Source organism: Centropristis striata, chromosome 4 (assembly GCF_030273125.1).
Source record: "Centropristis striata isolate RG_2023a ecotype Rhode Island chromosome 4, C.striata_1.0, whole genome shotgun sequence".
NCBI classification, from domain to species: Eukaryota; Metazoa; Chordata; class Actinopteri; order Perciformes; family Serranidae; genus Centropristis; species Centropristis striata.
Genome location: NC_081520.1, coordinates 2,404,334 through 2,431,665, shown reverse-complemented (window position 1 = coordinate 2,431,665; position 27,332 = coordinate 2,404,334). Strand labels below are relative to the sequence as shown.

General features: G+C 38.2%; 1 protein-coding gene across 1 annotated transcript; it reads left to right on the top strand.

Moving 5' to 3' along the window:
- The first annotated feature begins 500 nt into the window (after nt 1–500).
- Nucleotides 501–19,868, top strand: rinl (Ras and Rab interactor-like). Its single transcript, XM_059331794.1, has 10 exons — nt 501–1,092; nt 6,905–7,016; nt 7,579–7,651; nt 10,511–10,599; nt 10,710–10,792; nt 13,344–13,575; nt 14,295–15,002; nt 16,780–17,100; nt 17,690–17,821; nt 19,239–19,868. Exons 1-10 carry the CDS (start codon nt 856–858, stop codon nt 19,679–19,681), a joined length of 2,430 nt encoding a protein of 809 aa, XP_059187777.1. The 5' UTR covers nt 501–855; the 3' UTR covers nt 19,682–19,868.
- Nucleotides 19,869–27,332: the final 7,464 nt, after the last annotated feature.

The following is a 27,332-nucleotide window of genomic DNA, read 5'->3' as shown; positions in this document are numbered from 1 at the left end:
TTTAGGGAACTCAGTATGCAAAAATATTCAAATACAGTAGGTGGAAATGGCAAATTTGTACAACATGAGAATAACTGTGTTTTTTGTATGTGTTTTAACTGCATATTATCAGCATAAAGTAGCCATGTATGTGAAGAGGAGACTTGTGGGAACACAGAAACACTTTGAAAATCACCAAAATAGCCCGACTTTGCAGCGTTTTTTTGACAACTCCTAACATGCTTGGGGTTTATAGATTCCTTATATATTTTAGTTTCATATAATATCAGTGTATGTAGTATACTGCTAAAATTAAACCTCCATGAGCAGTGGCGGTTCTAGACCAGTTTTACTGTGGGGGCCAAGCAGGGGCAAGTGTTTAATCAGAGGGGCCCATTAAAAAACAGCAAAGATTATATTTAAGCATTCAAAACCTTTATTTTAGCTCATTTAAAAACTCATTTAATTATATTTGGAAGATTCAAATACACTGACTGAAACAATGAGACTTACCAACAATAATTATTCTTGCACGACAATGACATTTCTCATTTTTGTGCACAACTACTTTTTTTTATTTTGAAAGTGCAGTATAGTGAGAATGATCTTTTTTTATATATATACAAGCTTTTATTGCACAATTAAACTATTATACAGTGGACACATTCTTGGTTCCTTTTGTGCACAATGAGATATTGTTTGAACAAAAAATAGGTAAGATTTGTTCCGTCTTTCATCGATATAAATTGATCATTTAAATATTAATTTGACACAGGGCTAGTAGATTAATTTGTAGGCCCCTGTGTAGAACCGCCACTGTCCATGAGAAGGTAAATCTTTGAGCTGTCTTCTATTTTTTGACTGATTTTCACACTGATGTGTTGTTTATGTGCATGGGTGCAGACGGTTGTACATGCACATAAACGTGTCTGTATGTTTGCGTCCAGGGCGGCTCACAGCCCAGTGAACGGGACCACAGCCATCCCATGGAGGAGCAGCAGGAGGAGGCTGTCCCTGCTGGAGCAGCTGAGAGGCTGCCAGGAGGCCTGGTGCCCCGGGGCCCCCTGGGATAGAGAGGGGGCCCATGCTGCTCTCTGTGGAACACCTGCTGGGGTGAGCTGTCCTCCTCCTCACTACAATACACTCGATTAATTAGTCTTAGCTTTATTGACCTTCTGAACCCCACCAACACTGCAAAAAAAGAAAAGTTGGGTGAACTCAAAATTTCAAGGCAACAAACTTCGATAAAATTTGAAGTTGGACAATTAAACTAAATATTTTAAGTTTTGTTTTTGAGTCTGCTCAACTCTGAATTCAGATTTTTGTCAACTCAACTGTAAGTTGTACTAACTTATAATTTTACATTGTAATAACTTTTAATCCTTACTTCTGCTAACTTCTGCAATGTGCTGAATTTGCACGATTGTAACACCGCTATGAAATGTCAGCTAATGTTGCGACCACAATTTTGAGTTAGCATTGATACGCTAATGGCTACTCTTGTAGCTGTAACAAGCAGCGCTGCTAGCATCAGTTAGCCACTAGCATCAGTTAGCTGCTAGCTTTCGCTAATGACCGAATTTCACCGCTTTCCCGCATTTCCCAACAAAGAAATAAGAGTTATCAGAACTATTGTCCCTTGTTGTGAACCCCAACTTAAAGATATAAGTAACAACAACTCACCAACTTGTTTTTGAGCAGACAACTGGCTTCCTTTGTTGTGCTAACTTACATTATTGCCCTAAATGTCAGTAATTTATATTTCCAAGTTTTAACAACTTAAATCACTGTTTTAGGCCAAAAAATACAGGTTGGCTTTTTTGCAGTGAAGATCACCAAAAATACACATTGTTTATCTTGGAAAGACACTGTAAAAACAGGTGAAATTTTAACTTTCCGACAGTCCCTGAATGGATCATACACTGTAAAAAAAAAAACCCGTTGTTTTTACGGTAAAAAACTGGCAGCTGTGGTTGCCAGAACTTTACCGTAATAAATACAGTGCACATTTTTTCTAATATTGCGGTAAAAAGATATTGACACTGTTGATTTCACGTTTAAGATTGCATTTTTTACCGTATAAATAAAAGGTTTTTCCATCAAAATATTTGACATATAATTGACAAGAAAATACTTCATAAATGCCGCATAAATTAAAGATTTTACCATTAAATATTACAGTATATTTCTGTTAGAGATATGGTGTTTAGTGCATCTAACAGTGAGAAAAAGTATTTTTACAAAAAATAAATGCAAAAATTACAGTGATGCTTTTTGTCACAAACACGGTGCCAATGTATTTTACAGTAATAGAGTAATGTTGTTGTTTTTTTTATTTAAAACCTGTAAAAATACTGTAATGGCTGATATATACATTTACAGTATTTAATTGTTACTAAAACTGAATTAACCCATTTATCATTTTACGGCCTTTTACTGTCATGGTTTAATAGTTTTTCACCGTAAAATCTACAGACATTTTTTACAGTGTAGGTGACAAAAGCTGTAAGAAAAAGTAACCAAAATGTAGCTTAAAATTGTGAGATTTCTGTCAAAATCACAGGTAAAATTGTGAATGTGAAATGTAAGAATGAATTATGCCCAAAAGTACACCCTTTATCATAGAAAAAAACTGTCAAACAGGCATTATCGTCAAGATTTGAACTTTCCGACAGTCCTTTAACAGATCATAGGTTATCACAATACAAGTCCCAGATTTAAAATTTTGCCAGAAGCACACAGTATTATATTGGCAACCATCCCCAATCTATATTTATCTATCAAAAATCTGAATAACGTTCACCTTAATGCCAGCTTCAATATTATATGGTTGACTATTTATTGGTGCTTTCCAGTGGTGGAACATAACCAAGTACATTTTCTGAAGTACTGTACTTAAATTCAATTTTAAGGTACTTGTACTTTCCATTTTATGTAACTTTATACTTCTACTTCTCTACATTTTGAGGCAAATCTTGTACTTTTTACTTCACTACCTTTAGCTGACAGCTTTAGTTACTTTTCATTGTGAAAAAAATGAGGCCTACCTTAAGAAAATTTAAATTATGTTTATATAAATGCACTAATAATAATAATAATAATAATAATAAAAATCCAATAATATATTTTGAATATACATGGTCGCCCATAAAGTTGGATTAAAATACTTTTTACCTCTTTCCATTAAATATTAACAATGTGATTTACTATTGTAAGATAAAGTGTATATCTTCTCAAAAGTCTTTTGTACTTTTACTTCAGTAAGTTTTGAATGCAGGACTTTTACTTGTAGTGGATTAAATTCAAAGTGTGGTATTCGTACTTTTACTGCAGTAAGAGATCTGAATACTTCTTCCACCACTGGTGCTTTCACTGACCTCACCTCATATTTCGACCTCACATTTCCCACAATGCCCTTCAACCAGACTGTGACCCTGTTACAATTTATGTCTGAAACATTTATGGAACTGCGTAGCACCAAACTGGTTCTCAAACAAAGAAAGCAAACAAATTGTAGGGATGTGTGTCTGAACACTGACATGCACATCATGACACGAAAGTAGTTCCCTTTTCTATTTGAAATCAGATAACACAACCAACACTTCTTTTTAGCCCCCTTTTTTTTTTTTTTTTTTTTGCAGAAGTTGTGTTGCATAGAAGCGTGTGCCTGTCGGGGAAATAGCATTACAAAATGGATACATCTGCAGCATAGTCAGAGTGTGAATCGGTGGGCTGAAAATGTATATTTAACATGCAAACAGTTACGCAGAAGTGCAAAAAAACTCTAACTGGAAGTCATTGACATGTGAGTATGTGGGCATGGGGAAAGAAAAGGCGTTTTTACTACAGAAACTCACAGAAAGCTAAGAGTTTTATGAATATTCATATTCTTAGGAAACAATGTAACTCGTGTTTTTTTTAGCCGGCTGATTTTTTCAAAGCCGAACAAAAAAAACACTCACTTCTTCTCTTCTGCTTGAATGGTTTCCAGTTTGTGTTCCTGTAAATCGGATGCATGAATGACTCAATGTTGCCGTTCTGAATCAATTGCTCATATCACATCTCTACTGCCCTGCTGCCAGTATGTGTGTATGTGCTCAAAGTGTGGTGACTTGCAGTGAACTTGTCTAATTTTTCTATGCACACTGAGAATGACAGCCACTTCCTGTGTGTGAGAGAGCTGAGACACCTCACAGTTCAGCTGTGGTGATGTAAATACAGCCCTGAGATGTTGGTGTTCTATGTTTGATATTGCACTTGTTTAATTTTACCCAAGTTAATTATGTCTCAACCATCTGCGTATTCTGTCTTAGTCATTGTTTCTAAAAAAAAAGGCAATGTGAATATAAGCTTATCATGTCTAAACAGAATGACTTAGCAAAGTTTAATGTCTTAAGCACAACAGAAAATGATATTTAAATCAATAAGTTCACTTTTTCTTCAGCAACAAAAACTCTTATTAAGTGTTAAATAACTCAAATATGCTGCTTCATCCAGACTGTTTTGGTGTGGTTAGGTCAGACAATAAAAACAGGCATTACTGTCAAACTTTCTGACAGTCCTTGAAGCTTAAGATTGTGATATTTCTATCAAAATTACTTTATTTTACATTATTAAAAAAAACGTTATTTAACGTTATTTAATTGTCACCAAAACTGAACCATTTACAATCCTACAATGTTATTAAAGCAGACGCTTTTATCCAAAGTGACGTACAAACCCGGGCTCTACAGAGGAGAAGAGTCTGGTTTGAGATGCAGAGACCTTCAGCGGTAGCCTGGCTAACAACCAGCCGTTCATTTCTCCGTAGAGGAGGCGTGGTTAACGATCCTCCAGAGCCGTTTATTGGGCGCTACGAATGTCTATCAAAAGCGTCTGTAGGTAGCTCTTAGCCAATCAGATCAGTTATACCAGATGATGTATGTAGAGCGACAGAAATTGATGTTTACATAGCCAGACTAGCCCATCTCTACTTTGAGGCTAATATGCTCAATTCTGCTTTTGCAACGTTTTTCTGCAGCATGTTCACATTCAGCCACACATCCACTGATTTTATGGGCAATAAACAAGCTGCTGCAGGTCTCTCGGCGGCTCCGCTGTCCCCCGGCTCGTACTGAGATAACCAGCGTTACGGTAGCGGCGCTAGTAGCGGGGCTAGTAGCGGGGCTAGTTGGTAGATTAGTAGATTAGACTTTTCCCAAATCCTGTCGAAAGCAAGGCTAAAACATCCTCTTTCGTGGTGAAACAGGAGTCTGCTGCAGCCATGTTGGATCCGTAAGAAAACTACAAAACTACAAGCTTCCGTCTGCCGAGTATTACGCATCATCATCTCACCGTCCCTCCCCGTTCTGTGATTGGATCCTAAAACAGGGCTAAGAAACGGCCCTGGTTGCCAGACTGCCTGGAGGTTTGAAATTAAATTCGAGCGCGCAAGGCAGTATGGGTATACCCAGGCTACTTCAGCGGTGGAGGAGCCAGACATCTTTCATTTGGACAAAAAAAGTTGCACATTTTTTAGATTAAGGTGGCAAATCTACGAGAAAGAAGTTGCAGATTAACGAGATTAATGATTGTGCTGACTCCATAGAGCTGCAGGATTTATAGATGTATATAGATTTTATATGTTGCAGAGAAATTCAAGGACACAGTGAGTAAAATGTAAAAAGAGCAAAAGACGGCCTGTTTGGCATTCAGAGTGTTGCAGAGATGATGTATTTTTGTTTGCCAACCTGGAAGTTAGCATTGCCCTGCTTCCCATAAGCTCATAAGGTTTATGATGCATACACGCGTTGTCAACACGGCATGATTTTTGGAGCATAAATGCAATAGCCAGAAGTATAAACATCTAACATTATAGGGTATAAACAAACTACTACAAACATCATCACCACAGAGCTAACCATGCGTTAGCAACTTTCTTTTTAGACACAAGAGAGCTTCAGACATTGCTCAATATATCATAACAATTGTTAATTTTGTGATAAAAGCACCAAATTTGGCAGATGTGTTGATAAATATATTGGGAACAAAACTGGATATTGGGCCATCACAAACTCAGACCCTGGTTGCCGTGGCAGCCATTTTTTCAAAATGGCTACAAGCAGTTGGTTAAACTTTCCTTTCCCATTGGACCCAGGTGCAATAATGGACACAATCTAAATCCTATAACCCTGAGCACCAAATAAAATACTCACTGTGATGATTGAGGAGAGGTTGTAAAAATGCAAATAGTTCAATATGTGGAGAAACATTTTTTCCAATATTCATGACACTTGTGGGCGCTTGGAAAGTGTTCTTTATATAAAAAAATACATGTGTTATTCTGCACAAAAACACAAAAATCGCCGATTTATGAGATTAAAAGTGGCAAATCTATGAGAAAAAAGTTGAAAATTTTTTTTTAAAAGTAATTAAAGTGCAAAAATGCTAACTTAAATATATTTGACAACTACAAAAAAACACGAGTCCTGTGTCCATGTGGGTCCACACTCATCGTATTACCATCCGTCATTGATTCATATCAGCTTCACGAGTGGGCAAACAGCTCTTATCAGCCCTTATTAACCCTCGGAAACTTGCTGTTTATGTGACTGTTAGTTTGGTTACAATCTGTCATCATGACTTAGTTTCAAGATCAAATCTATTCAAATCTATTCTGTCCTGTCACAGAAACACTGACTCAGTGCTGAGAAGTTGGACACTTTCTTTCGATCCAGCTGCCTGTCATCACTCATTGTTTCTCTTCATGCTATTGGTTGCCATAGCGCCCCGCCACGTAGCTTGAGCATTTAAAAGAAACTGTCTTCCTGCTCGACAAGCTCCTGTAATACCTCACATACTGAAATGAGTCACTCTCTATGTCTGTGTGTGTGTGTGTGTGTGTGTGTGTGTGTGTGTGTGTGTGTGTGTGTGTGTGTCTCCCCAGAGTTTCCTGGTTGTGCGGGACTCTGCTACGTCTCAGCCCGGCCTGCTGTGTGTGTCCACTGGAGCAGAGAATGAAACAGTTGTTGATCATATTATCAAAAGCACAGGCACAGGTATGAACCACCTGCATGCACACACCTGGACTTTTTCCTCTCTGTCTCTCTCTCTGTGGTTGTCTGTCTGTCATTTAGTTCCCTGCGTGTCACTTTTAGTGGTTATTTGAATGAGTCATTACGACTGATGCAAACTGGCGGATCAGACTGATAAACAGAAAGTCATGTGTTGTGTACTTCTTTTTCTGCTGTTGAGTTTTACTGTGCAAACAGTACAAACCTGACAAAGCTGTAACAGGTGAGAGCAGGTAATCAGATAAACACCTTGTCAAACTGGTTCCCTAAACAGTGAACTCCTTTTAAAATCAAGAGAGATCAACTCTAATTAGTGCTTTGTTTACTACTCTGCAGATGCATGAAATGTACCTAAATACAGGCTGAAGGCTGAAACCACAAAGTGTCTAACCGGTCGGCTATTGTGACAATAATTAAGCCCTCCCACGGTCATTTCTCTAGAAGTCCCCTCGTATTCTTCCTGGTTCTAGCTTCTGTGTGTTTCCAGGAATGTATTTTTTTTCTCACAGAACTTGACGTTAACTCTACTCTCTGTTTCTCTCATCAGTCTTCCAGCTGTCAGAGTCTCGTCTGTCTTTCAATGATCTAGCTCAGCTCGTGCTCTTCTACTCGCTGACCAGGTAAGAACCCACCTGGTCCTTTTTATTTGTGGTGTGTGTGATTGAATATGGGTTGAACTTCTCAAATAGTTTTTATTATCAGTTACTTACGGACATGTGCAATACAATTGATATGTGCAAAACACTCAATTTACCTCATGTATAAATTATAGCATTTTAAGTAGCCATTTATTTATTTTTATACTTATTTATTACATCACATGTCCTTGTTCTTGTTTTTTGTCCTTGTTTAGCTCGGTATTTTTTAAATGTTTTTACTCATGTTGTTTTGTGTTATGATTGTCATAACTATGCACCTTATGCAGTGGCACTTTCAATTTCGTTGTATAGTGAACTATATAATGACAATAAAGACTATTTGATTTGATTTGATTTGATTTATACATATGGCTCCAACATTGTTGTGATTGGAGGCAGTATGGGTAAACCCAGGCTACTTCAGCCGTGGAGGAGCCAGACATCTTTCATTTGGACAAAAAAAGTTGCACATTTTTTAGATTAAGGTGGCAAATCTACGAGAAAAAAGTTGCAGATTAACAAGATTAATGATTGTGCTGACTCCATAGAGCTGCAGGATTTATAGATGTATATAGATTTTATATGTTGCAGAGAAATTCAAGGACACAGCTCTTCAGCCAACAAAGGTTTATGATGCATACACGCTTTGTCAACACGGCATGATTTTTTTGGAGCATAAATGCAATAGCCAGAAGTATAAACATCTAACATTATAGGCTATAAACAAACTGCTACAAACATCATCACCACAGAGCTAACCATGTGTTAGCAATTTTATCTGTATGTGTTTAATAGTGTTAACCATGTAAACATCCTTACTTTTAGATTTTCATATTTTAAAGGGGATATATTACGTTCACTTTCAGTTACATATTTGAATTTTGGGTTTCTACTAGAATATCTTTACATGCTTTTATGCTCAATGAACACATAATTTTTCTGATACAGTAGCTAAATAGACCACTTGCAGACAGTTAGCTTTATAAAAATGGTATTTACCGTTAGTTTAATATAATGTGTTTTTAGCATTTTTGATGATTTTTACAGTCACCTACAGTGTCTTAAATTACTGAAGTTAGCCAGTCAGCTAGCTTTTCATCGGTTTGTTTTTATTTTTCCTCTGTAAGCTTTCACTCCTTGCTAGCTGACAGTGAGACAAAACGATCTAACACTACGAATATTAGGCGCGTTTCCATTAGGTACTTCACCGGTTAGTGGCTCAGAAAGAGTGACTAACCAGACTGGACGCTGAGGGGTTAACATCTCCTGCTCTGACTGCAGCTGGGAGAGACTGCTGCAGGAGGACTGGGCCGCTTGTGAGTGCTTTGGGACGGCGCCTGCTACTCGTTAAGAAGAGTAGGAACGAATCTCCAAAAGTCTCAAATAACACCAGAAAAAGTCGCTAGATTTTTAGCTTTCTGCACAAAGGTACGACGGCGTATTAGTGCCAAGTATGAAAAAAAAAAAATACAAAGGGGGTAGTATTTTGAGAAAAGTGGCAAATCTAGGAGAAAAAAGTTGCAAATTTATGAGAAAAAAAGTCGCTAGAGGGGTCTGAATACTCTCTAAATATAAAGTCGCTAAGTTGCCAACTATGCTTCCCGCGTCGGTCTGTGGTCACATTGGAACTCGTTGGTTAGCTGCTACAAAAGTACCTGTATGGGAACAGAGGCCGAGGGGAACTAACTAGTGGGCGGAGCCAAAACACTCAGCCGCTTTACAACAATTACTCAAAAAGTACTCAGTGGAAACACGCCTACTATTTACAATATGCACGCAGCTAACTGAAAAGTGAAGAAACTAGCTCTAAGTGGGAGAAGGACACTGTTCAGCTAACTGAAACACACTGTTTTAGCGACTTTCTCTTCAAGCCCCCCTCACGAAAAAGCCCAGTCTGTTCTGACAGGTTTGCAAGAAAAAAGTGACGCACCTTTGCAGAAATAGTTCTCAGCTGTTGGTGGGTGGATGGCTCTGTTGCGGGCAGTTTATTCTAATGAGCAAGCACATGACAGAGGACACTGTGCCTTTAAGTGAGCCGTCAGGAAGTCTGTAAGGTTGTGATGTCACATTGTCACTTTATTTATTGGTAGAAATCACAGCTACAGTGCCGTTATTGCTGTCATTCCCAGGCTGCAATGATGGGGATTTTATTGAGAATTGGATGTATCAGATTTTTAGGGGGAGATAGCAGGTCAACAGTAGATGACACATAGAAGTGGTGTACATCATCTAAAGCATGGGTGTCAAACTCGCGGCCCGCGGGCCAATTGTGGCCCTCGTGATGATATTTTGTGGCCCTCACCTTGATATGAAAGTTTAATGTGAGTTTTGTATGAATGGCACTTTACCGTGTTGTGTGTGGAAGGTCCCTTTAATTACTTTTTTGGTAATTTGCCTTTTTTTTAAAATAATTTTGTGTCTTTTTTGTGTCATTTTGTGTCTTATTTGGTAATTCTGTGTAAATTTCTAGTAATTCTGTGTATTTTTTTGGTCATTTTGTGTCTTTTATTGGTCATTTTGTGTCTTTTATTGGTCATTTTGTGTCTTTTATTGGTCATTTTGTCTCTTTTTTAAGTAATTCTGTGTATTTTTTGGTCCATTTGTGTTTTTTTCAGTCATTTTGAGTCTTTTTTGGCCATTTTGTGTCTTTTTTTAGTCATTTTGTGTCTTTTATTGGTCATTTTGTGTCTTTTTTAAGTAATTTATTTTTTTTAGGTCCCCTTTAAATTCAGTTGATACACCTTAAAAACAGATGCTAGGACACTGAAAGAGCTGTGGTCCTCTTGGCTCCATTTGTTTAACAAATGTTTTTAATTTCTGTCATACCTTTCTGTGTTGCAGGGATGTCTTGGCTGTCTGTCTGTCCATTCCTTGCTGGATCTACAGTGTAACTGAGAAGACCAAAGATCGTCTTTCTCAACTTGAACCTGGTGAGTTATTTTCTGTCTCATATCCTCTCCCAGAAGCTACGTCAGAAATACAGAACCAGAAATATGTTTTAAAGAACTGTCTGATGTACTAAAACACTTCTCTAATGCAGAAACTTGGCTCTCCACACCGACGGATCAACAGACTGCTGAGATGACCCAGACAGAGCCCAGCAACGTGATGTGCTCCATACAGGTATTCATATTTTTGGTGAATGTGAGAAGGAAAACTGTGAATGTGAGAGGTAAAATTGTGAATGTGAGAGGTATAATTGTGAATGTGAGAGGTAAAATTGTGAATGTGAGAAGTAAAATTGTGAATGTGAGAGGTAAAATTGTGAATGTGAGAGGTAAAATTGTGAATGTGCGAGATAAAATTGTGAATGTGAGAGGTAAAATTGTGAATTTGAGAGGTAAAATTGTGAATTTGAGAGGTGAAATTGTGAATTTCAGAGGTAAAATTGTGAATTTGAGAGGTGAAATTGTGAATGTGCGAGGTAAAATTGTGAATGTGAGAGGTAAAATTGTGAATGTGAGAGGTGAAATTGTGAATTTGAGAGGTGAAATTGTGAATGTGAGAGGTAAAATTGTGAATTTGAGAGGTGAAATTGTGAATTTGAGAGGTAAAATTGTGAATTTCAGAGGTAAAATTGTGAATTTGAGAGGTGAAATTGTGAATGTGAGAGGTAAAATTGTGAATTTGAGAGGTGAAATTGTGAATTTGAGAGGTAAAATTGTGAATTTCAGAGGTAAAATTGTGAATGTGAGAGGTAAAATTGTGAATGTGAGAGGTAAATTGTGAATGTGAGAGCTGAGATTGTGAATTTGAGAGGTAAAATTGTGAATGTGAGAGGTAAAATTGTGAATTTGAGAGGTAAAATGGTGAATGTGAGAGGTAAAACTGTTAATGTGAAAGGTAAAATTGTGAATTTGAGAGGTAAAATTGTGAATTTGAGAGGTGAAATTGTGAATGTGAGAGGTGAAATTGTGAATTTGAGAGGTAAAATTGTGAATGTGAGAGGTAAAATTGTGAATGTGAGAGGTAAAATTGTGAATGTGAGAGGTTTAATTGTGAATGTGAGAGGGAAAAATGTGAATTTGAGAGGTAAAATTGTCAATGTGAGAGGTAAAATTGTGAATGTGAGAGGTAAAATTGTGAATGTGAGAGGTAAAATTGTGAATTTGAGAGGTAAAATTGTGAATGTGAGAGGTATAATTGTGAATTTGAGAGGTGAAATTGTGAATGTGAGAGGGAAAAATGAATTATGGCCCATACGGCCCCTCATAGTGACAGCTTCCTAATTTTCTTGTGTTTGCACGTACTGACAAACCCACAGAGATTCTAGCTAACTGGCAACTTGCTGTTTCTGTTGAAAGCAGAGCTAAAAGGAGAACTGAACTTAATTTCACTAAGTGGTCGGAAACACGACTTGATGTTAATGTCTATTGGATACATAAATAGACAAGCGGTATTAACTTTCAAAGGTCAGAACATATAACTGTTGTGATGACAGCTCGTTCCGCTGCCCCCAAGTGGCCAAAAATATAAATTAATTCTGCTTTAAAATAGGTGGGACTGAATGTATGTTTTCTTTAAAAAAATGTCGCTAAAAATTACCATTTATCATAGAAAAAAAATGTAAAACAGGCATTATTGTTGAGATTTGAACTGTCCGACAGTCCTTTAACAGAGGTTATGAAATTTTCCATTAGAAAAAATGACCAAAAACGAAGCTCTGTCAAATTTCTTTTAAATCACTTTATTCTACATGTCTCATTTAAAACTTCAACAAAAATAAACCATTTGTAATAAGTGGATCCTGTTAAAAACTTTACTTCTGCTCATCAGTGACACTGTGAAGCCATGATTGATTCACTTGTGACAAATATTCACTGAAAATCAAACAGAACTGCAGGCTGTTTACACAGAGCAGAGGGGAGAGGACAAGAGAGGAGAGCCCCCCCCCCCCAGTATTCATGACACATGTCAGAGCATTTTTTTTCTTCTTTTTGCACAAAACCACTTCTTTTTTTTGATCAAGGTGTTTTTATTTTGTTTTATAGATTATAGTTTACAATTTAACATAGGTCCAACAGAACACACAGGGAGAAAGGAAAAAAAAAACCTCAGTAACCCCCCCCCCCCCAAGTACCAGACTTAAGAGTTCACAGTGTGAAATACATAGTTCAAAATACAGAATTCACATAGCCAGATTAGCAAAAATCAGAAAGGAAAAAAAGAAAACAAAGAAACAAAAACATAACAACAAATACATAAATTTAATTATAATGATGACTGAGGCCAACAGCAGAGGTTTACAGTATTATATTGTCTGCCTCCATATCTTCAACAAATATTAAGAAAGGCTGCCAAATGTTTTAACATTTTCTAGTAGACCCCCTAATTGTGTATCTGATCTTCTCCAACTTGATATGGTACATGATTTCCCTAATCCAATGACTGTATGTTGGAGGTGTTGGGTCTTTCCATTTCAATAATATCAGTCTCCTAGCTAGGATAGAGCAGAAAGCCACCATTATTTTTTCCCACATCCCCAGATGAGAGTCTATCTGGGTTACACCAAACAGCGCAATGAATGGAGACGGTGCAAGCTTTTTTGCAATCACAAAACCACTTCTAGCCATAATTGTGCTGATTCTATAGAGCTGCAGGACTTGCAGTGAAATACATACAAATGTAGAAAGAGTTGTTTTATGTCTTATTTCTTTACTGTGTGTTCCTGCAGCTGACGTCCACCAACGGCGCCCTCTGCATCATCAACCCTCTCTACCTGCGTGACCATGGCGACGAATGGTTGACCCACAGGCCGACTGCTGTGCAGGGCGCCACGGTGCCGTCAAATTACAGGCGAGATCGACGCCTCAGCACCACCAGGACGTGGGCGGGGGCGGGGCTACAAAGCAAACGAGCCATCTCATTGGACCAGGAACCCTCTGATGCCAGTACGGAGAGCCCTGGTGAGGACTTTGTCAGTTACCATGCAAGTTTTGATTGAACTTTTCTAGGTTTTGAGATATCCAAGTGCAGTGAACTCCTTGACGTTATCTTTACAGTATAATCTCACCTGAGTTAGTTTTACGATCAACAGGATCAAGTCTCTTTTCATCCTTTCAAAATAAAAGCATCCGTCACATAACAGGCTTTTGCATAGTACTGTATATATATATATATATCTTTTATTTTGCCCATGTATGCATGCAGCGATTAATTGATCATTAACGTTCGAGATAATCGAGTTGGCAGGTTTCTTCCAAACGACTTTATTGTCATTTTACAAGACAACGAAATTTTGTTTGGAGCAGTCCTCCTCCAGTTGCACAGTACAAAATATCAATATAGAAAAATACTTAAAACAAAAACACAACATTATCAACATTATCAATGCTGTCAGCAATATATGTATAAATAAAATATATATCTAAGTGACAATGTTTTAAAAAGTCCAAGTCCTTAAGTGCAATAGTGCAATCATGTGTGTATGAGATGAGATGGGGAGTATCAGTGTGGCAGTAGAGTGGGAGTGGAGTTTAATAATGTCACATCTCTATGGTAGAAACTGTTTTGCAGTCTTGTAGTGCGTGCATGTGTGCAGTGTCCTGTATCGTCTTCCTGAGGGCAGGAGGGTGAAGAGGCAGTATCAAACTTGTTGTTCATAATCCATTTTTTCCTCGTACAGGTCTAATCCGAGCCCAGTCAGCTGATTTATCACATTGCCCCCCGACCCCGTCGACCCCAGCTGCTCCAGCAGGAGTCGTTCTCCGGAGGCCCAGCAGAGATTATGTCTCCCCCGCCCCTCAGAGAGACAGCATGGACAGCCTTCCTCACTCCTCTTCCTCCACCTCTGGAGGTTCGAATAGATCCTCGTTCGAGCTGCAGCCCCACGGCAGCCCGGTGCCCTCGTCTCCTCACCGGGTGTCGTGGATCGAAGACGGCGTCTGGCTGCCGCCGCCCAGGCCTTCTTCTCTGCTCAACCTCCCGTCGCTGGAGCTGGACTCGCTGTCAATCAGCAGCATAGAGGAGGAGCAGGAGTCCCAGATGTTTAACCTCTCCTCGCACTGCCAGCCCGCTCAACGATTGGCCGACAAGGTCATCCATCGTCTGTCGGCGGTGGGCCAGGCTCTCGGCGGGCTGGTGAGTCAGAAGAAGAGATTGACCAACCGCGTGCAGGAGCTGAGCGAACGGAAAGGGGCGGCGTTCGCAGAGGCTGTGAAAGGATTTGTGGAGATGACGCTGAAGAAAGGGTCCGATCCCAGCTGGGTCACAGGGTCGGAGTTCCTACAGGAAGTGAGGTCATCACTGACATCACTGAGGGAGACACTGTTGGACTATCCAGAAATCCAGGCTTTGTTGGACAGCATCACTGATTTAAATGACTCGGAGATCGGTGAGTGAGCTGACAAAGTGTTTACATATTTTATCTTGCATCTCATCTCATCATTGAGTGTGCTTGAAAGAGCACACTTTATACTATTCACCCGGTTTATTCTTAGATTTTATACTTCCGTTTCTTTTCTTTTTTGGTCGGTTTTGGTCGCACATACAGTACAGGCCAAAAGTTTGGACACACCTTCTCATTCAATGTGTTTTTCTTTATTTTCATGACTATTTACATTGTAGATTCTCACTGAAGGCATCAAAACTATGAACGAACACATATGGAATTATGTACTTAACAAAAAAAGTGTGAAATAACTGAAAACATGTCTTGTATTTTAGATTCCTCAAAGTAACCACCCTTTGCTTACTAGAATATAAGACATGTTTTCAGTTATTTCACACTTTTTTGTTAAGTACATAATTCCACATGTGTTCATTAATAGTTTTGATGAATTTACAATGTCATAGTCATGAAAATAAAGGAAACGCATTGAATGAGAAGGTGTGTCCAAACTTTTGGCCTGTACTGTACACTAAAAAGGAATCAAATCGACCGGCTCGGCCATAACTAACGTAACTAAGGGTTTCAGCAAACGGTTTTCAAAATATTCCGCAAAAACACGGCAAAAAATCCCCCCAAAGTTACCTTATGGAGAGACTACAGTGGATGACATCATCGTTAGAGTGCACAGGGAGAGAAAAATTTGTCAAAAAATAAATATGGAAACAGCGCTTTAGGCCGCAGATGCCACTCTACATAAATAACTTATACATAGAAACGTAGGAAAATTCATCTTCTCTCTCACATTCGTCTGCTGAAGCTGTCAGAGTTATAGTTTGGGCGTAGGACGCACAGATGCGCCACCAACACGCACCCACAGCCTCATAGACCGCCATGTTAAAAAGGCGGGAACATTTCTGGAGGAAAGCAGAGGTACCAGTTTCTTCTGACACACACACACACACACACACACACACACACACACACACACACACACACACACACAGATTGAACAGACACACACACAGAGAGGGAAGACAGACAGACATGTTGAAAGTTTGATCTGTCACATACGTCAGCAACAGTAGAGATAATATTCTGTAAACCAGTAGTTCTCAACCTTTTTGAGTCGCGACCCCCAATTTAACATGCATGTTGTCCGTGACCCCCGCTCACTGAACACAATCTCACACGCACAGTTCAGATCACCCAAAAAAGAAACAAAATGACCAAAAAAAGTAAACAAAATGACCAAAAAAGACACAAATTGACCAAAAAAGACACAAAATTACCCAAAAAAGAAACAAAAAGACTAAAAAAAGACACAAAATGACCAAAGAAGACACAAATTGACCACAAAATGATCAAAAAAAGACACAAAATGACCAAAAAAGACACAAAATGACCCAAAAAAGAAACAAAATGACTAAAAAAAGACACAAAATGACCAAAGAAGACACAAATTGACCACAAAATGATCAAAAAAAGACACAAAATGATCAAAAAAAGACACAAAATGACCAAAAATAAGACATTAAGTGACCAAAAAGACTAAAACACATGAACACTTTAACACACGCTGACTTCCAAAATGATTTGGCGACCCCCAGAAATCATCTCGAGACCCCAATTGGGGTCGGGACCCCAAGGTTGAGAATAGCTGCTGTAAACCACTCGGTAGTGTCAATAATGACTAGGTGAGAGTCACGGGCCAGAGTCAAGCACACTCAAAATTTCTTTAGAAGTTATTTAGTTGTTGATGTTGCTTTAATTTCTCCTGCAGACTCCCTGGTAGAGCTTTCCCTCCACAAGGTGGCGCTGAAGCCCGTCTCCTGTCACCTCTACTCCTGCATTCAAGTCGCCCGGACCAACGACGGCACCTTCGAGCGTCTGCAGAGCAACCTGCGTGTGCTGGAGAAGAACGAGGTGGAGGAGCTGGGGGGGTCTTCTGGAGTCGGAGTTCCTGACTCTGTCGCCATGGAACGGATCCAGCAGAGGTGGACTAGCATGCACGAGGCCTACTCCCCAAACAAGAAGGTCCAGATCCTCCTCAAAGTCTGCAAGAGCATCTATCACAGCATGAGTGCTAACGCCAGCTCAGGTAGCCAGATGTTTGATTTCTTTCTTGGCACCCTGTTTGTCTGTTAATTGGAACCTGGTCTCACAGAAATCCGTGAAATAGCCATGGATTTCGCTTAACTCAAAATCCGTGGAATAGCCACGGAATCGCTCAAATTTCTGTGAAACTGACACGGATTTCGCTATCCCGTGGCCATCCCATTGATATTTGTTCCTATTGGTTTGTTCCAAGTCACGTGACTTTCAAGGTCCCGGCGGTCAGAACAAAAAACATGGCGGCCAGTTCTCTCATTTTTAGTGAAAAATCAATATTTTGACTTAGTTTCTGCATAAAAATGGATTTTGATCAAATTTCTAGCGAGAAATATATGTTTTATTTTCTAAATCTTCACTCAGTGAATGTACATAATCACTGTGTATGTTGGAATAGCCACGGGATATGACTGGCATTAACTTGCATTGTAGCGAAATCCGTGTCAGTTTCACGGAAATTTGAGCGATTCCGAGGCTATTCCACGGATTTTGAGTTTAGCGAAATCCGTGGCTATTCCACGGATTTCTGTGAGACCATGTTGGTTAATTGCCCTTTAGATTAACATTCTGCTCTTCTGCAGGCACAGTGTTTGGGGCAGATGACTTCCTGCCCTGTCTGACGTGGGTGCTGCTCCGGAGTGACGTGGTCACCTTACACCTGGACACAGACTACATGATGGAGCTGCTGGACCCCACACAGCTACAGGGAGAGGGTAAGCACACACACATTTCTCCATGAAACATGTTGCACCTCACAAACATTGTTTCCTAGATCAGGGGAGGCAGCCTGAGGCTATCAGGCCATCTGCAGTGGCTCCCTGTGCATGTGAAAACAAAATGAAAAGAAATGAAACAGTTATTTCTTTACATTTTAATGTTCATTTGTCATTGATGTAGGCCCAACGCAATTAGTATTCTTCAGTTGTAAAAGCAGGATTTCAAGTATGTTACTAAAAAACGGACATTTTCCATGGTTTTCTTGATAACAATCAAAATCATTATGAAGAAAACCATGGAAAATGTCTAGATATCAGCTCTTAAATTAAACCCTAATGAGCTATTTTTGTTGTTATCATTATATTTGTCCAAACAAATGCACCTTTAGTTGTACCAGGCATTAAATTGAACAAGAAACTGAAGAAAAGGGTGGTTTAATGATTTTTTTCCATTACTGTATGTAGAATTTAGGACTAAACTCATTGATGGTTCTCTGTAATCTGACACCTTATACAAGTTTCTAGGACAAACGGTTCATTAGTTAGTAAAAGGGGGCGTGGCTAATAAAAAGGGGCGGGGTAATCAATCACCAGTAAAACAGGGACTCTATGCCGAGTAATCTGACACCTTATACAAGTTTCTAGGACAAACAGTTCAGTAGTTATGAAAGGGGGCGTGGCTAACCGAAAAGGGCGGGAATTTATTAAACATTGTCATGTAGAACTGGTAAATGATGAACCATCATCATGCATGACAAGTTTGAGGCAGATTGGACAATGTATGGTCAAGTTATAATTCTTGTCTCCAAATGCAGATGTGGATTTGACTCCCAACTGCGATTATAGAGTTTTATATATTGTTTAATTACCAACATGGTCTCACAGAAATCCATGAAATAGCCACGGATTTCGCTTAACTCAAAATCCGTGGAATAGCCACGGAATCACTCAAATTTCTGTGAAACTGACACGGATTTCGCTACAATGCAAGTTAATGACAGTCATATTTTTCTGGCGATCTTCACCACAAAGTGATTATGTACATTCACTGAGTGAATATTTAGAAAATAAAACATATATTTCTCGCTAGAAATGTGATCAAAATCCATTTTTATGCAGAAACTAAGTCAAAATATTGATTTTTTCACAAAAAATGAGAGAACTGTCCGCCATGTTTTTTGTTCTGACCGCCGGGACCTTGAAAGTCACATGACTTGGAACAAACCAATAACAAAAAATATCCATGGAATAGCCACGGGATATGACTGTCATTAACTTGCATTGTAGCGAAATCTGTGTCAGTTTCACGGAAATTTGAGCGAATCCGTGGCTTTTCCACGGATTTCTGTGAGACCAGGTTCTTAATTACAGTTATAAGTGACTTTCTCCCTTTCTGCATCCCTCATAACAACAGGTGGTTACTACCTTACGACTCTATACGCCTCTCTTTACTACATCAGCAGCTTCAGGCCGCGGCTGGCCGCCCGGCAGCTGAGTGTTGAAGCCCAACACTCTCTGAACCAATGGCATCGCAGGCGCACCCTGCACTGCAACCAATCACGGCGCAGCAAGAACCGCCGGACCATTCGCAGGCAGGTCAAAGGTGTGAAAAACTCTGAGAGAGACACTGAGACAAAAGAGGAGAGTGGGAAAGAATGTGATTCTGTTAATGATGAGAAAGAGTCACAGCAGCTAAGAGAAATTCCAGAGACAGAGACGAGCATCGGACAATCACAGATATCCACTGAGTGTAATGAGGAAGAAGCCATAGGCAGCCAACAGGAAGATGGACACTCTGAAGAAGAGGACCAATGGAGTCATGGAGAGAAGAGGAATAAACCTGAGATGCAAGAATGACAAAATTCTTTAACCATTTTGAGAAGATTAAGTCGGGTCAACCCGTCCCAAAAGCTGCAACATAAACCAGCAGCATGTTGTCCTGTTCCCTTATTTATAGAAGCCAAAGAAAGCAGGACTCCTACACTAAACATACACATAGATAGTTTGACTTTTTCAAACTTTTCACACTCTTATATGTTTTACCCCTCATAGTCTAGACGATTTCAGAAAAAAGGCCTCCTATGAGAAGTGAGGAGCATTTATGGGTACAAGTCAGGAACCGGCCTACCTTACATATCTCAAGGGTGCTGAGTCCAAAAAAAATGGTTCCCAAGCAAAATTTTGAGTTTTTGACCTTCTAATTTGTATATCAAATGGCCAATTGCCCATCTTGCACAGTGATTGGACCATTTTCCCCCTTGGTTTTTTTGTAAGTAGGCAATCAAAGATGAGGAAATTAAGTTTCTGGATCTATAGTCTAGGGTCAGAGCAAGGATATAGTGGAGGCTCAGTGCCTTTTTTATGTATATATGTGTATGCAAAATACCAACTGGAACATTTAAAAGTGATATTGATTGAATATTTATGTCGGCCTTAAAAAAAACACACAAATAATGCTTAATTTCCCCTTAAAAGTTGGTATTTTGCATATATATAAATATACATAAAAAAGACACTGAGCCTCCACTATATTCTTGCTCTGACCCTAGACTATAGATCTAGAAACTTAATTTCCTCATCTTTGATTGTCTACTTACAAAAAAACTAAGGGGAAATGGTCCAACGACTGAGCAAGATGGGCAATTTGGCCGCCATATTGATATGCAAATGAGAAGGTCAAAAACTCAAAATTTCGCTTGGGAACCATTTTTTTTTGGATTCAGCACCCTTGAAATAAGTAAAGTAGGCCGGTTCCTGACTTGTACCCATAAATGCTCCTCACTTTCACTTTTTGGACAATTCCGTCTAGACTATAAGGGGCAAACAGGAAAAGTGAACATCAAGCTGGTTAACGTTAAGCAACTCAAGAAGCAGATATTCTACTCAGGAGTTGATGGAAACCAAAACACTGCAATGACATTAATCAGATGGTCAGAAACTCCAAACGATTCTCATGATGCTTCGTGTCTGCTGGATGTGTAAGTCGGTAGCTGTGAGCCTGAAATTAATTAATTATGTGCCTTAAGCTTTAAATATCAATACCTTTTCTTTAGGTTAAGAAGCCTTTCTGTTACTGTTTGCTAACTTGGTGCAGCTCTTTCTTAAATATATTGCCGTTAAACTGAGATTTTGCCTTTTATTTATTCACTGTAATGATTTAGTTTTTCAGGAAGACTAAGTCTCTCAGCAGTGGTGGAAGAAGTATTCAGATCTCTTACTAAAGTAAAAGTACTAATACCACACTGTGAAATTACTCCACTACAAGTAAAAGTCCTGCATTCAAAACTTACTGAAGTAAAAGTACAAAAGTATCCACATCAAAATGTCATCAAATGTACTTAAAGTATCAAAAGAAAAAGTAGTTGTTATGCAGAATGGACCCACACAGTGTTTTATATACACTACTGATCAAAAGTTTTAGAACACACCAACTTTTCCAGAATTGAATTGAAAATGATGCAGTTTAATGTCTCAGTGTACTCTGAAATTAATGCACATTTGCAACATTTAAAATTCTTTATTGAGCATGATAGTGTCTTGGGAGTAAAAAAAGATTCAAAATCACATTTTATGTTGGACTAAAGGACTAAAAAAAGATACAAAATGACCAAAAAAATACACAAAATGACTTAAAAAAGACACAAAATGACCAAAAAAGACACAAAATGACTAAAAAAAGACACAAAATGACTTACAAAGACATGAAAAGAATTCAAAAATGGACAAAATAGCCCAAGACTCCATAGAGTTAAGTTGTTAACCCATTTCTTGTTCCCTGAAAAAGGCCTACTTGTATAATTCTGAAATGTACATTATTTTTCAGTTTTGGTTAAGCTTACCTTTTTTTATTTACCTCTGGCAGTTCACCACTTACCTTTGGACCCTTTCAGGCTGTTCATTTGACTTGAACTGCTTGAATTTCAATAAAAAACTGGAAAAAATGGGGTGTTCTAAAACTTTTGACCGGGAGTGTATATGAAAGATATTATTCGATTATTTGTATTGATGCATTTATGTAAACAGCATTTTAATTTTTTCAAGGTAGGGCTCATTTTAACAACTTAATACACTGGTATGAGATTTAATATAAATAAACAGTCTAATCACTTTAAATTTATCATGTTTTTTTAATGTTCATTTTCGACCTGAAAAGTAACTAAAGCTGTCAGCTAAATGTAGTGGATTAAAAAGTATAATATTTGCCTTAAAATGTAGTGGAGTAGAAATATAAAGTTACATAAAATGGAAATACTCAAGTAAAGTACAAGGACCTTAAAATTTTACTTAAGTACAGTACTTGAGTAAATGTACTTAGTTACTTTCCACCACTGCCTCTTTGTGCCTCTCAGGAAACTTCCAAACATGAATTTGTGTCTTTGTCTGTCTCCTTTGGACCATTAGAGGGCAGCATTACACCTCCTGTGAGCTGAACCGCTCTTCATTTCTTTGTATTTTTTTACTTACAGTTTACAGAATATTTGCAGGTTTGATCTTTAAGCAGAAAAATGAAATAAAATCTGGATTCATTCATGCAGTTTTCAAAAACATTGAAAAATAAGTGAGATTCCCTTCTTACACATAGATAGATAGATAGATAGATAGATAGATAGATAGATAGATAGATAGATAGATAGATAGATAGATAGATAGACTTTATTTAAAAATTACAGTGTAGCAGCAGCATTACACACAGAGACAATGACAACACAATTAAATAAAAATAAAAAGAACAACCTAGGCATACTTCAGGCAATAAAATACAAAAATACAATAAAAATACAATAAAAAATAAAGTGTCTAAAGAAGGAGTATGTATTAAGGAGTAGAATAGAATTCCAGTGCAGAATAAATATGAATATACAGTATAAAAATGTTGGTGCTATGAAACAAATAAGGTGCAATGAATGATGCACCCACAAACGAAGTATAATAATAGCTGCAGTAGCAGTTGAAGATGTAGCTCTGTAAAAGCTGAAAAGGCTGGAGTTGAAATTGATGGACAACAGTTGAACACCGACAGGAGTCAAACAAGCAGTTGAGAGGATTTGAAACATCTCATCCTAATTTAAGGATGACCCTCTGAGCCCCACTGGGATTGAAATGTAGGATTTAATTAAGCCAGAAATACACAGTTAATGGTAGAAATAAACTGTAAAAACAGGCATTATTGGTGAAATTTAAAAAAAAGTAACCAAAACAAAGTTTAAATTGTGACATTACGCCAAAATCCCTTTATTCTACATGTCTCATTTAAAATGTTGTCAAAAAACGGGGGAAAAAAGCAAATTGGATTTCTCTGATTTATTATTTTGTATTATAAATAGAATAAAAATGAAATTTATAGATAAAAACAACACTTTTCCAAGTCCAAACAAATGACAACTCACCAGAATTTGAACTTCCCGACAGTCATTGAATGGATCATTGGTAACGAAAACATCCATTAGAAAAAAGAACATTTTAATCACTTTATTCCACATGTCTCATTTAAAACTTTGCTGAAAGTGAACGGTTTGGAATTACTAGATCCTGTTAGAAACATTAAATTCTACTCTTTGTGACACTGTGAAGCCATGATTGATTCTGCTGAGACGAATGGTCACGTGACAAATATTCACTGAAAATCTGTTTACACAGAGCAGAGAGGAGAGGACAGGAGAGACACTTGGAAACGTGGTGGAAACACATATATGAATTCCATTTATTTATTTATTTTTTATTTAGTCCAAATAAAAAGAATAATTATCAGAGAAATTTAACTTGCATTTTTAATTTATTGTGATGTACGTCATGCATGTCACTGCATAAAACACACATTTGAGTTGTTCACCCTTCTAGCCATTGTTGTGCTGATTCCATGGAGCTGCAGGATATATATATATATATTATATATTGCAGTGAAATACAAGGCCACGGTGAGTAAAATGTAAAAAAAAGAGCAAAAAATGCCCTGAAACGGCTCGAGGTATCAGAGGGTTTTTCTCTTTGGTGATTTGGAAAAAACAATGATAAAGTATAATCCTGCAGTGACACAACCCCGGCAGGGATCTCAGCAGAAGAATCAACAACACATACTTTATTCATACATCAGTGTAGAGCCCTCTCTCTCACAGTATCATTCACAGTCAGAGCCTCGGCTTATTATTGGTTTAGATGGATTGCCAGCCTTTCCTCTCACCAGCACAGACTCCATTAGGCAGTGGGAATTACAATGCATAAAATCTGCCTTTATATTGACAAATGAGGAGCAGAGAGGAGAGAACAGAGGCGGAGAACGTGCTCGAATGTATTTATGTGTGTTGTGTTTTAGTGTTTGTGGTAAGAAGAGAATAATGTGGACGTACAACTTCACAAATCACAAAGAGGCTGAACGTTTGGGCTGAATTTTGAGAAAAGTGAATTTTTGCATTTCATAAAAGTCACTTAAGTTGAAACATTTTGTGTCGTTTAAAATAAGATAAATTGCAGCAGCTGGCCCTGTGCAGGATGATAAATACCTGGTCTCACAGGAATCCGTGAAATAGCCACAGATTTGCTTAACTCAAAATCCGTGGAATAGCCACGGAATCACTCAAATTTCTGTGAAACTGACACGGATTTCGCTACAATGCAAATTAATGACAGTCATATCCCGTGGCTATTCCAACATACAAAGTGTTTATGTACATTCACTGAGTGAATATTTAGAAAATAAAACATATATTTCTCGCTAGAAATGTGATCAAAATCCATTTTTATGCAGAAACTAAGTCATGTGTCAGTTTCAAGTGTCAAGTCAGTGATTTTTTCACTAAAAATGAGAGAACTGTCCGCCATGTTTTTTGTTCTGACCTCCAGAACCTTAAAAGTCACGTGACTTGGAGCAAACCAATAGGAAAAAATATTAACTTGCATTGTAGCGAAATCTGTGTCAGTTTCACGGAAATTTGAGTGAATCCGTGGCTATTTCACGGATTTCTGTGAGACCATGTCGGATCATAAATATCGCAATCACTCCGTATAATATCTCCATCGTTTCAAGACTGGTTTGAATTTGACCATTTGGGCTGTTGCACCAAAAATGAATGCACATGTGTGAAGCAAAAATGTGTCAATAAGGAAATAATGCTGGAACTGTATGAAAGGATATTTTCTAATGGCCAGCAAGGAGAAACTGATTGCAAAAAGAAGTCCAGCTGTATAGAAGTCAATGAGGAAATGTTTTTTTTCAGTGTTTGTGGTAATAAGAAGAGAATAATGTGGCCTTACAACTTCACAAATCAGAGGCTGAACGTTTGGGCTGAATTTTGAGAAAATGATTGAAGTTTGTATTTCATAAAATTCACATAAGTTGAAACATTTGTGCTGTTTAAAATGAGCTCCATTGCAGCAGCTGGATCAGACATATTGCACTCAGTGTATTGCTTCACTCCTTATGGGCATTCATTAACTGTTTTGTAAACAGTTAAAATTGTGAGGATAGAGGAGAGGACAGGAGAGGCTGTTTACACAGAGCAGAGAGGAGAGGGTGAGGTTCTAAAAATGCAAATAGTTCAATATGTATAGCATGTAGAGACATAATTTTGTTTTCCAATATTCATAACACTTTCCGACAGTCCTTGAATGGATCCTAGGTTATGAAATGTTTCTGGTAAAAAAACCCAAAACAAAACGAAGCTTAAAGTCAATGAGAAATTATGTTTCAGTGTTTGTGGTAAGAAGAGAATATGGTCTTACAACTTCATGAACCAGACGATTTTTGGATTTCAAGTTGAAACATTTGTGCTGTTTAAAATGAGCTCCATTGCAGCAGCTGGATCAGACATATTGCACTCAGTGTATTGCTTTTCTCCGTATAATGCCTCCATCATCTCAAGACTGGTTTGAATTTGACCATTTGGGCTGCTGAAACAAAATGAATACACATGTGTGATGTGAAAATGCACACGTGTCAGCGCATGAATATGTGTGTGCATAAATATGTACGATTCCATTTTAACATAAATGTGTCTGTGGGAGGGGGGGTTTACACTGACTGGTGGTCATTAATCATTCAATTACACACCTGTCAGAGTTCAGACAAGAGGGAGGGGGCAGTAAAAGAGAGGAGAGGGGGCAGAGAAAGAGAAAGGAATGGGGGAATGTGGTGGAGGAACTGAATGACAGAGAGAAGGAATGAAAGAGGGAGCGGGAGGGTTAGAGAGAGAATGGAGGAGAGTTTTATTGTGTTGTAGTGTGTGAACGAGCTGTGACAGAAGCAAGCTGCTGCATGGTGACAGGCCTCTGAAAGGCCTCAGTAGAGACAAAGACACTTACATGTATCATAGGGGGAGAGAGACAGATGAGGACGAGGCCGAGCGGCACAGTAAAGACAGTCAAGCTGCTGATTTAAGACAATAACTGAGAAAGTGAAGCAGTGTGAGGCACCTTCAGGGCTTTGCACTGCAAAAAAAGAAAAGATGGGTGAACTCAAAATTTCAAGGCAACAAACTTCGATAAAATTTTAAGTTGGACAATTAAACTAAATATTTTAAGTTTTGTTTTTGAGTTTGCTCAACTCTGAATTTCTCTGGCACGATTGTAACGCCGCTATGAAATGTCAGCTAATGTTGTGACCACAATTTTGAGTTAGCATTGATACGCTAATGGCTACTCTTGTAGCTGTAACAAGCAGCGCCGCTAGTGTCAGATAGCCGCTAGCATCAGTTAGCCGCTAGCGTCCGCTAATGACCGAATTTCACAACAAAGAAATAAGAGTTATCAGAACTATTGTCCCTTGTTGTGAACCCCAACTTAAAGATATAAGTAACAACAACTCACCAACTTGTTTTTGAGCAGACAACTGGCTTCCTTTGTTGTGCTAACTTACATTATTGCCCTAAATGTCAATAATTGATATTTCCAAGTTTTACCAACTTAAATCACTGTTTTAGGCCAAAAAATACAAGTTGGCTTTTTTGCAGTGTGGAAGCACAATGTGAGAGCACGGCAATCATTTAAGACATGCAACAGAAGACTCAGATAAAGGAGATGTTTAATGTGACATACAAGCAAATTTAATCATGTTATTTTATATGTGATAATGTGTTTTAATGGGTACATTTCTTTCACTTTTCAGAAAAAAAGCTATGGTCAGCTTAATGTCTGCACTGCAAAAAAGCCAACTTGTATTTTTTGGCCTAAAACAGTGATTTAAGCTGGTAAAACTTGGAAATATGAATTATTGACATTTAGGGCAATAATGTAAGTTAGCACAACAAAGGAAGCCAGTTGTCTGCTCAAAAACAAGTTGGTGAGTTGTTGTTACTTATATCTTTAAGTTGGGGTTCACAACAAGGGACAATAGTTCTGATAACTCTTATTTCTTATTTCAATGTGAGATAGTCCGGCGGCTTAGGACCAGATTTGGGAAGAAAGGGGACACGTCGGACAAAAGCACCAAATTTTTTCCACATGCTCTAGGTTTTTTATTTTTTATTTAAGATAACATATAATATAAAGTGCAGGAAGAGGCAGAAAACCCAGATGG